Source organism: Marmota marmota, unplaced genomic scaffold (genome assembly GCF_001458135.2).
Source record: "Marmota marmota marmota unplaced genomic scaffold, marMar, whole genome shotgun sequence".
Lineage (NCBI taxonomy): Eukaryota > Metazoa > Chordata > Mammalia > Rodentia > Sciuridae > Marmota > Marmota marmota.
In genome coordinates, this window is record NW_025999880.1 from 151,134 (window position 1) to 163,463 (window position 12,330).

Consider the following 12,330-nt stretch of genomic DNA (forward strand, 5'->3'; position numbering starts at 1 on the left):
TCATAGCTACTCTCATACAGATAAGCAAAATCTGTTTTTGCTTCACAAATTGCAGATTGAGGGGTTTTGGTTTATGGACAAAAATTCCCTTTTGGGATTAATTCTAAAAGATAGCAACTAAAAAATATGAATGAAATAAGAGCAGCTCTTCTGAGCATCCTAAATCTCATTTTGCCTTACAACCATAGGCATACCTGAACATAAGCTTCTGCCTAGTGATATGCTTAAGAATTAGTGGAAATAGTTTGACATGGGAATGGCTTTTAAGCAGTGTGTGTGTGTGTGTGTGTGTGTGTGCGTGTGTGTATTATAATTTTCTTAGCTTTAGAAATTTTTGGAAAGAACATCATAGATTTTTGCCATTCTCCCAGAAAAAAAGGAGGGTCAGATTTTTAAACTTTTTAGAGTAAGAGTGGGGGTTGTATATCTTAATGATTGATAGAGAAGTGTGTCTGATTTGTCTTAATAAGTGATTATGATAGTATTTTACTTCTAAGAAAATAGTCGAGAGCATAGTTTGATCGGTAGAAGTAGGGCTGACAAGTGTATTATTCAGTTGTCCAATGTAATTTATTATATGGTGTTATCTTGATGTTTAAAATTATATTAGTGAAGGAGATGGATTCAGCATGATAAATATAGGTGCCTTAGACCTCTAAAACAAAATATAAGTATTTGAATTACTTGTTTCTTTGGAAAACCAAGTCATTAGTGTGTGTGTGTGTGTGTGTGTGTGTGTGTGTTTTGGAGAGAAAAACAAAATAAAGTGGGGTTTTTATTTCTTCCTACCATGAAGGCAATAATAGTATAGAGGAAAATTTTCTGGTCTAGTAGTAAAAAAGATTGTTAGAAACACAAGATAGTACTATTGTCTTACACCACATGTTAATTTTTCTTTCTGAAAAGAATATCTGATGAGTTTTTATTAAGGTCTAGTTATTAAAACAATAGGAGCCAGGCGCGGTGGCGCACGCCTGTAATCCCAGCGGCTCGGGAGGCTGAGACAGGAGGATCAAGAGTTCAAAGCCAGCCTCAGCAATGGCGAGGCGCTAAGCAACTCAGTGAGATCCTGTCTCTAAATAAATACAAAATAGGACTGGGGATGTGGCTCAGTGATTGTGTCCCCCTAAGTTCAATCCCCATTATTCCCCCACTCCCTGCAACAAAGAAAAGCATAATAGGAAATTTAAGGCATTTATGATCATTTGACTTAAAGTTCTTATGTTCTTTCAAATAAAAATTTTTATAATTCAGTGGCTTGGTTTAGGGTCCTTCTTCCATGGTTTTGCCTTTATCCTTCACTATTAAATGCAGTTCTGAGTTTTGTCCTTGGTAACCATAGTCCATTTTGTTGTATTAGGTATGAAAGTATCATTGCCACTCTCTGTGAAAACTTAGACTCACTGGATGAGCCAGATGCTCGAGCAGCTATGATATGGATTGTGGGAGAGTATGCTGAAAGAATTGACAATGCAGATGAGTTACTAGAGAGCTTTCTGGAGGGTTTTCATGATGAAAGTACCCAAGTAAGTCCTCAGCTGTCCTGTGTCCTAGATCTCTTTGGAAAGATCAGAGAAAGTAAAAGATAAGCAGTTTCTTTCTCTCTCTCTCTCTCTCTCTCTCTCTCTCTCTCTCTCTCTCCCCCCCCCTCCCCCCCTTTCTCTCCCTCCCCCCCTTTCTCTCCCTCCCCCCTTTCTCTCCCTCCCTCTCTGTGTAATATAGTATGTTCATTTTTATCCGCAAAGGGATGATCCTTTTCCAGTTGTACTGATTTCTAGTGTAATAAACTTACATAACTCAGACCCATGGTTTTCAAACTAAGCAATAGAAACACCTGGAGTGCTTTTTTAAATACAGGTTGCTGGGCCTCACCCCCAGAGTCTGACTCAGTAGGTCTGAGATGTGCTTTACCGTTTGCATTTCGTACAAGATTCAGATTGTTAGTGCTGCTGCTATTGCTAGTCCAGAACTGTACTTGACAGTAATCAGCTTTTTATTTTCTTTCACATAAGGGTGAGTACATATTCCTGTTAGTAGTGGCCTTGGTTCATTACAGCAGAGATTTTCATGTGGGACTTTGGTAAAGTTTGAAAAGATTCTCTTATAGATTAGTCTCCTTCCCATCTTCTGTCTCTCTTCCCTACAAAAAATTAAGGCTTAGGCCTAGAGAAGTAGACAGATTAGTAAGTTCTTTCTCCCTGGCGTTTGTACTCATAGTAAATAGAAGTTCATGTGTATAATCCATTATAGTAATGTTATTTATTTTATTATAGCTTTATCATTGAGTTACATTTCTTTATTTTGAGACAGGATTTTACTAAATTCTTGCCTTGCTATGTTGCTGAGGCTGGCTTCGAACTTTAGATCCTCCTGCCCCAGCCTCCCCAGACACTGGGTTTATAGGCATCTGGCCCATTGTAGTAACAGGCTTAATGCAGGGAACACATACAAGCCAGTAGCTTTGTGGTTCAACAGTCCACTTTTTTTTGTGTGTGTGGTGTCAGAGATTGAATCCAAGACCTCATGCATGTTAGGTAAGCACTCTACTACTGAGCTACCCTAGCCCACCAGTCCACTTCTAATTGACTGAGATCTGATAGAATTGCACAGTCTTGACTCTTGCCTTATCTGACAAATAGTTTCATCATCCCTTCAAACTTTTAGCTTTAGGTAGAAAGAAATGAGGTAAGACTTGGTCAGGAACAAGTTTTATGCTGCTAGCCTGTTAGCATGTACTTTAAAAAATATAGGAGATAACCTGGCCCAGAAATAAGCCATTTTTTTATGCCAAAAATGCAATTTTAGGATAGAATCCTAGTGAGTTTTCAATTAAATACCCTTGTATTTCAGAAGAATAACTTTGATTGCTGTTATTGATACTGATTGAGTTTTAACTTTCGTCTCTTAACCAAAAATCAAACAGACTCCATAAGTAATTCATAGAGATGATGCCAGGAATAATATAGTGCCATTCACTTTATCTAATTTTATTTGTTTAGGTGCAGCTCACTCTGCTTACTGCCATAGTGAAGCTTTTTCTCAAGAAGCCATCAGAAACACAGGAGTTAGTCCAACAGGTCTTGAGTTTGGCAACACAGGTAAGAAATCTGAAAAATGGGAGGGGTTGTTTTGTCTTATTTTAAAGTGTAGGAAATTATGAAACTCTTCCCAAGAAGGTTATTTTAGGGAAGTTTTCAAAAAGTATGGTATTTATTTACATTTTACTAAATTAGTATTATTAAAACAGTTTCTCTTAATATGTTCCACGCTGGTTGGTATAGCTTTTAAATAAGTTGACTGGCTGTAGTTTTCATGATAATATATGAAAATTGAACTTAATTCTGTAGGTTAATGGTGAATATATTTATGTGGAAACAATATCAAGTCTTGATGGTACCCTCTCCTTTGTGACTTTGGTTTTCAAATAAAATACTGTGCAGATGGGCTGGCTGGGGATGTGGCTCAAGCGGTAGCACGCTTGCCTGGCATGTGCGGGGGCGCTTTATAAAAATAAAGATGTTGTGTCCACCGAAAACTAAAAAATAAATATTAAAAAATTCTCTCTCTCTCAAAAAAAAAAAAAAATACTGTGCAGACAAGGCATATACCTCAGTAAAGTCTCACATATGGATTGCCTTTCTCTTGGAAATAATTTTAAAGTGCTTCTGCTGCTTCCTTGAATTTTTAGATATTTTTGGCCCTCTTTGGAATTACATGACATTTTTGTTGAAGAAAAGAAGTTCAGATGGATTATAATTTCAGAAATGTGGCCACTGATCTTAAAGACCAGGTGACCATTTTGGATCAATGGAAATCAAAATAATTACTTTTTCTAGTGTAACTAGTATAATGATTTTCAGTCCATAATGATTTAGTGATTTTCTTAATTGAATTTGAGAACAGATTGGCTGTCAGAATTAAGATGTGTGCACATGGAATCAATTCAGATTTTTAATTTACCATTTTTCTCCTTCTCTTTACAAATGGTATATATTATTAAAACATAAAGTCCTGTATACGGCTTTGTTTAGTTCTCAGCTGTCATTTTTTCCTGTTGCTAATTTTATACATTTTAAAAATTTATTTGTAAGAGCACTTTGAAATCTTATCTGAATCAAACTGAACATTGTAGACTTCTGTGTCTAGATCCTTGATTAATAACTCTGAGGTTATTTGTATTTCTTAAGATGAATTCAAAACAATTTCTTTTTTTCTATCTTTTTTTGTGCACTCTGTTTTATGTTTAATTTTAAACCTTCAAGTCCTTATGTAGAATGACAGAATTGGAGCAATTCACATTCTGTCAAAACAATTTCCAAAAGGAATTTTGACCTTGCTCTCCCTCTCTGCTCACCTGTAAATAATCAAGAAAGTGTCTTGGTTGTTGCCTCTGTTTTTATAAATTCTCAACTCACTCTCCCATCTTCATTGTCTGTTAAAGCCTATGTGTTTGTATTTAGCAGGCAGCCTGGAAGAGCTGTGTTTTGGTTTCTTGTCAGTTCAAACTCAATGTCATTATGTATCGGTATTTATAAAAATTTGAGTGAGAAGGATTCAAGATCCTTCTGTTCTTACAGATAGTGTGAAATTCATCTGTGAACCAAGCCGGATTAACAGAAAGCTGGGTATCTGAACTTGTTATATTTTAACACTAACAGCATTGCTTTTATTGAATCACAGTGGCACTATCAACCAGTAATGATTATCACGAGAAACTATCCTATTAGAGTTGTTGTTTATTTTATTATATTTTCTTCCTTATGATACCCCATCAAATTTTTAACAAGTTTAGGATTTTCTGGTGCATTGATATGTAATTGACTACTCCTCAAAATGCCTTACCTGAGTGATCAAGTTTTTTTTTTTTTTTCTTTTTTCGTCACATTGGTTATTCAGTACCTTAGAGAACATGGAAAGTATTCAGGTTATTGTAGTGTGCATTTTTCTGCCTCTAGTTTTAACTTGTAGTCTTTAGCCTTAGATTCATTTTTGTAAGGTTTGTTAAAATGCTTTCCTGGGACAGGGCAGGGTGTAAACAAACTATTCCTGATTTTAGACTTATTAGGGATTAGTATAAAATCTTAGTAACAGCCACTTGTATAGTGCTTACAATGTTTCAGGCATTCTTTTAAAGCACTTTACATATTAACTTACTTAATACTAATAACAGCTAGTGCTGTTATTGTTCCTGTTTTGTAGATGTCAAAACTGAAACACTGAGAGACCTAAGCCCAGTTGGTATGTCTCGAGGGTCCATGTCCTTATCTACTATGCTATCCTGAGCCTCTAGTCTGAAGATTAAGAATTATTTTGAGAATACATAATTTCTGCCTGAAGTACTATTGCATATAAGTCAGTATGTATAAGTGCATTTTATTAGTTTTAAGGTATTTGTGTATGATCATTTTATGTTTGATTATACATAAAAGCACTTTCTCTAGGCTTGCCTTTTCTTTCCAGTTAATTAATGATATCTGAGGAATTGTCATAAAAGTAATTAAGTATATTTATGAAAGCCTTTTCCACTGAAAGTTTTTTCTTTTTCTCAAGTTTATAAAATAATAACCTAATATTTATAGCTGGTGAGTATTAACTTAAGCATAGTATAGTCCACTGAATTGTGTTAATTTGAATTGGGTGGTAAGATTCTATTTCTGCCACTTTACTCTTTCAGGATATGATTGAGTAAATTCACTCTTTTCATATAATGTTCAAATTTTCTTTCCAAGTGGAGGTCTAAGTGAGGAAGTTTCAGGTTATTATTTATAAATACTTCCTTAGGAGCAAATTATTCCTAAAAAAATTAAAATATACTAAAATTATTTAAATTGCATCTGATTTATCATTCTTTCCTATTCTTTAACCCTGGCATTTCAAATACTAGAGAAATTTTGATATGATTATATATACTTTTTTCCTTTACATATGATAAACATTTCTGTTAGAATAATGCAACCTATGAATGTGATAGATTTTTTTTGAGATAAAATTTGCCATTTTAATGCTTTATTAATTTTCTGTATCACAATATTCTTTGTTTTTTTGTCTTTAACACTCATTCTGAGTACAAATTATACCCTATACAACTGAGAAAAATAATTTGAAACTGTGTAGTCAAAACCACCAGGGATCTTTTTGAGATTCCGTATAGCACCATGAAAGTTGGTCAAGAACAAGTGCCTTACACAAGGCAGCAAACAGGAACCAAGAATAAAGTGATTTATCATTTTCTAAGATAGATTGTTGTGATACTGTTTGCTATGTTCAGTATAAGAAATACTGGGAAAACACTAATCACAAAGACTCAAGAACCAAAGTTGCATTTCCTGGCCTAAAGAGTCATGTGTTTGAATGAAACCTTGTTCATCTTCAGGATGAAATTGCATTTAGAAAATTTCAGCTAATTACTAAAGATGTTCAGGGTAAAAGTGCCTGACTTTCATGGCATGGATCATACTGTGACTTTAATATCTTTACATTTTCAAAAAATGGCATAAAAGAATTGAAGTTCATGTTGATGTGAAGACTACTGATAGTTATTTGCTTTGTTCTGTGTGTGTTTTTTTCTTCATTTTTAAAAATTTTAATTTGTTCTATATGACAGCAGAATGCATTATGATTCATATTACACATATAGAACATAATTTTTCATATCTCTGCTTGTACCCAAAGTAGAGTCACATCATTCGTGTCTTTATGCACGTACTTAGGGTAATGATGTCCATCTCATTCCACCATGTTTTCTATCCCCGTGCCCCCTCTCTTCCTTTCCCTCTCCTTTTCCCCTTTGCCCTATCTAGAGTTCATCTAATCCTCCCATGCCCCCTCCAACCACATTATAAATCAGCATCTTTAAATCAGAGAAAGCATTTGGTTTTTGGGGACTGGCTAATTTCACTTAGCATTATATTCTCCAACTCCATCCATTTACCTGCAAATGCCATGATTTTATTCTCTTTTAATGCTGAATAATATTCTATTGTGTATATATGTATATACCACATTTTCTTTATCCATTCATCTACTGAAGGGCATCTAGGTTGGCTCCACAGTTTAGCTATTGTGAATTGTGTTGCTATAAACATCGATGTGGCTATGTCCCCATAGTATGCTGTTTTTATGTTCTTTGGGTATAGACCGAAGAGTGGAATAGCTGGGTCAAATAGTGGTTCCAGGGCTGGGGATGTGGCTCAAGCGGTAGCGCGCTTGCCTGGCATGCGTGTGGCCCTGGTTCCATCCTCAGCACCACATACAAACAAAGATGTTGTGTCCGCCAAAAACTAAAAAATAAATATTAAAATTCTCTCTCTCTCTTAAAAAAAAAAAATGGTGGTTCCATTCCCAGTTTTCCAAGGATTCTCCATACTGCTTTCCATATTGGCTGCACCAGTTTGCAATCCCACCAGCAATATATGAGTGTGCCTTTTTCCCCACATCCTCGCCAACACTTATTTGTTTGTATTCTTAATAACTGCCATTCTGGCTGGAGTGAGATGAAATCTTAGAGTAGTTTTGATTTGTATTTCTCTAATTACTAGAGATGTTGAACATTTTTTCATATATTTGTTGATCGAATGTATATTCTGAGAAGTGTCTGTTCAGTTCCTTGGCCCATTTATTGATTACTAAGTACTAATTACTAAGGGTGTTCAGGGTAAAAAGTGCCTTACTTTCATGGCATGGATCATACTGTGACAATGTCTTTCATTTTCAAAACATGGCATAAAAGAATTGAAGTTCATGTTGATGTGAAGACTACTGATAGTTGTTTGCTTTGTTCTGTGTGTGTTTTATTAAAAAAAAAAAAAAAAAAAAAAAAACTATAGCAATCAAATATGGAAGACAGACACTCTGCACCACTTTTCTACCAAACCAAGAAGGTGATGATGGAAGTCATGACCCAAGAGCTGTAGACAAGTTAAAAAAAAAAAAAGTAATGAATAAATTAATTCTAGACAACATTGGAAAAAAAAACAAACAAAAAAAAGCCTGCCGATCTGTTTAGCCTCATCATGGTTTGAAAAAGTAAAAATGCTGAAATCTGTTTGTACTAGGAAAACTCAAGGAACTTCATGGAAAGACTGCTGGGGCTGAGAAAAGTGCTAAAGTCAAATGAGATGATGCATATGAGCCTACAACCCAAAAATCTTTTCAAATTCAGATTTTAATAGTAACCAAAAATCCTCTATGTGATGGAGGAGGGGGAAAACACCCATCAGAGTGGTTGTTCATATTGACAAGTGTCCTTAAGTAGCTAAATCATGAATCAATTTATCTGCTCACTTAGAACTCATGTGGAATCCCTCATATTGACCTTTTTAAAAGAAATTTATATGTGTGAGTTTTAAATGCAGAAATGAAATGGATTTATTGTTGTTTTTAATAATATGCCATTTGAACAATTTCATATTGCTGCTATATGGACATACCCTAAGAGGTAGATACCTGGATATTTATTGCTACTTTGTAGTGATCATAACAGTGCATATAAAGTAAGAAAGCAGAGGAGAAAGGGACAACAATTTAAATGTCTATCAATAGGGAATTAGTCAAAATGATGCATAGATATATATACAGTAGGAAACTGCACTTCTATGTGTCAATACAGAGAGCAACTTACAGAACCTTATAAAATATGAAATGGTTATTATAAAATAAATGTGTGTGGGTGAGCTGTCTGGAAAAAAATATATAGCATTATTACTAATTAAGGCTATCTGGGGAATAGGAAATTGAGGGAGAGGTTTGGATAATTGGGGGAGGTTTCTTTTTTATATTATACAATTCTAAATTGTAGTATGGAGTTGGTAAATTTTTTAGCCATGAGCATAAATATAAAATTATTTTAAAACCGCTATAACAATGAAAAACCATTAAATTCAAGTGCCATCCCTTTTGAAAACCCTTAGTACTACATGCTGTCTTTAATGTTGTTTTGATTATTTTGATAGTAGTACCTTTCACACTATATTAATAGTTAGTTTTTCTGTGAGTTCCTTGAAGTCAGGTACTATGTGTGGTATTTCATTTCTATTACTTAGCCAGTGTCTGCAAAGGAGAAGTTTATACATATTTAAGTGAAGAAAGAATGTTTGGGTGAAATATATGTAAGTTGTGTGTTATGAATAGTCCTGCTAGTATTTATAGTGGTTTTTAAGAAGTTATTGTCTCAAGGCCATCTCAACCAGTTCAGTTTTACCAGATTAAACTTTGTTTTCTTCTTCCCAGTTTCCCTTCAGTTTCAAACTTTAGGATTAACCCATTTCAAATTATATTTAAATTTCTTGAAACATTAGAAATTATAGGATTATGACTGTGTAAAAATTATACTGAGTCTCAGTGGAACACCTCCTTAATAGCTAGTTTGCATAAATCACTACAGCATTGCCTTGATAATCCAGAAGTTTGGGTTTCTATATGAACAGTTCCATCTAAACCTTTTTGTACTTGCCTTTTAATTAGGATTCTGATAATCCTGACCTTCGAGATCGGGGCTATATTTATTGGCGCCTTCTCTCAACTGATCCTGTGACAGCCAAAGAAGTAGTCTTGTCTGAGAAGCCACTGATCTCTGAGGAAACGGACCTTATTGAGCCAACTCTGCTGGATGAACTAATCTGCCACATTGGTTCTTTGGCCTCTGTGTACCATAAGCCTCCCAATGCTTTTGTGGAAGGGAGTCATGGGATCCATCGCAAGCACTTGCCAATTCATCATGGAAGGTAAGTAGGTGAACCAAATATGAGTGAGAAGTATCTATTTAGACAGACTGCTCTTCCTCTTGCTTTTATAGCCTAGATAAGAACTTGCTATGCATTTTTCAAACCTGCTACTATACTGCCCTAGGAAGTCCCTCTGTATTCCAATCTAGGTGTATAATAATATTTAGAAGATTATGGTGGAGAAGTCCTTCTAAATTGATGAAGTCTGAAAGTTGCCTGAGTCTTCAGTAAGATGAGGCTAGAAATATTCCCAGAGTTGAAAACTTAGCAAAAAGCCTCTTCATACATTAGCTATCTCTATCTCTTACTGTAGCTTTGGTTGAGGCTGATCGATAAAGTTGTAGATACTGCTTCTCTTACACTATAAACCTACTAATAAAATAGTATTTACAGAATTATCTTATATAAACAGCCCAAATTTTATTTTATTTTTTTTTAAGTTATAGATGGGCACAATACCTTTATTTTATCTATTTATGCAGTGCTGAGGATTGAACCCAGTGCCTCACGCATGGCGAGACGAGCGCTCTACCACTGAGCCACAACACCAGCCCCCAGCCCAAATTTTATATAGTTTTAATTGGACATAGTTTTTTTAGTTAGTTGTGCCCCTTTTTTGCCAAATTAAGTTGATCATCAGTAAGGAAATTATTATGAATAGGCTTTCAGGTAACATGGAGCTCCTGTTTTGTAGCTACCTTAAAATTTTAATTAAGGAGGGGAAATACTTTTTAGTCCTTATAATGAGATTTTAGAAACTTTAGAATCTAATTTCTTTATCAATCATAATAAATCTTAAAACTAAGTAGAATTTGCTCCCAGAAGGACTGAGGATATAGTTCAGTGGTAGAGTGCTTGCCTATGTGTAAAGCTCCAGGTTCAATTTACACACACAAAAAAGATAATTTTGCTCCCAGAGTAGTTAGAATAACTGGGTTTCCATTAATGAACGTGTTATACCATTGTTTAATGTGTGTTTCTATTTAAGTAGTTCATGAGTCACCAAAAGCATAGAATTTATTTCTTTACAAATTAGTGTAAGTCAGCATTTTGACCTCTGTCTTACCAGACTGTTGGCACAGAGAAAAAGAAAAAGAAAGTGGCAACACTCAAGAAAGTGATAATTTAAAAAAAATATAACTTTAGTCTTTGCTGTTAGTTGAACTGAGTCTTTGGTTTTAGGGTAGTGCTATGATTTTAACCCAAAGGAGATGTGTGGATTCATGAAGATTAGTCCTTAGAACAGATTAGGGTATTTCTTCTTGTAGGCAAGCATGTGCAATATTCTCTAAATATGACTGTGTTTTTAGTATCTCTAGTATTCTATCCTAGTATTTCTCCTGGCCTGTGCTTCAAGTTTTTATATAGATGTGGATTTTCTATTTTAACTTGCCTATGTAACTGTATTTATATGCCATTTAATCTAGCCTTCTCCTCATAACTTTTGACCCATAAATAGGAGGAGGAAATGAAGCAGATCAACAAACAGAAACAACTCTTTCTGAACACAAGGAAAGAATTATTTTGTAAACTATCTAAAAGAAACACAAATTCATACATAATATCATTATCTGATTAATAACCATTCCTGCTTTTTGTTTTTTAAAGGATATACAAATATAGGAAAAATACCTTTTCATACAAATGAGGATGATGCTTTGCTGCAAGTGACACATTACTTAGCTCTCTTCTGCAGTATAATGTTAATATGTATACACTTTGATATGAAATAAAGCTGCACTTAAAAGCTTTTCTACCTCTTATAAAAGGTTTAAAAATGCTTATTTCACTGTATCTTTTAAAGTCACTTGGGAGAAGGAGATGTGTTCTCTTAATATGCTCACATATTATACTGGCTGCTCTATGGAGGTGAGGTGGTAAATAACTTGTCTAACTTAGAAAAATCCTCACTTTTAAAAAATATTGCTCTGGTGCAATTTATGCAGTTATTTCCCATAAGTTCACAATGGGAAACACTATTAATTTTCTTGTATTTTCCTTTTAATAAGAATGTATACTAATGATTTATCATGTTCTTTAATATTTATTATGAATCTACAGGATCATTTACCTCTGTCCTCTAACTCACTTTTTCTTGTCATATTACTCCTACTTCCATTACAGTGAAAAAAACGTGCATAACTACCAATTCTACCATCTTCTTTGAATTACAAATAAATCATATATTTTGTTACTTTCCTAGTGGCACAGATCATAGATGACGTAATTTCATGTGTAGAGAATAATCTATGAAGATTTCATATATTTCTTGCCAGGTGTATATGAAAGTACTTCCCCCTTTGACTGCTTTCTTTTATTTGGCCCTTTCTCACTGTGGCTTCCTTGATACTTATTTCCTTCTAATTATCTTTCTTAGATCATTTTTCTCTTTAATCTTCAGTTTATTTCATTCTCTTCTGTGACCATTAATTTTGATTGTATCAAAAGGCTCAGTCTGAACACTCTTTTTTTCCATGTCTATCTTTGTATTCCCTTAGGGAAATTACCTACCAACCATATCTACTACCGATACAAGACTGTACCACTTACATAATATTTTTATTTGATCCTTGCTCTAAAATAAAGCCCTGTGTTTGGATGATATTGT

The 12,330-nt window shown here is 34.4% G+C and overlaps 1 protein-coding gene across 5 annotated transcripts in view; it reads left to right on the plus strand.

The window, feature by feature from the left end:
• The window catches only part of Ap2b1 (adaptor related protein complex 2 subunit beta 1), a 119,659-nt gene that overhangs the window by 52,816 nt on the left and 54,513 nt on the right, over positions 1 to 12,330 (plus strand). For all 5 annotated transcript variants that reach the window (XM_015495305.2, XM_015495303.2, XM_015495308.2 and 2 more), the window contains exons 11-13: positions 1,361 to 1,526; positions 3,000 to 3,098; positions 9,463 to 9,722. In XM_015495305.2, the coding sequence (XP_015350791.1) occupies positions 1,361 to 1,526; positions 3,000 to 3,098; positions 9,463 to 9,722 (525 nt within the window). The remainder of the gene's footprint in view (positions 1 to 1,360; positions 1,527 to 2,999; positions 3,099 to 9,462; positions 9,723 to 12,330) is intronic.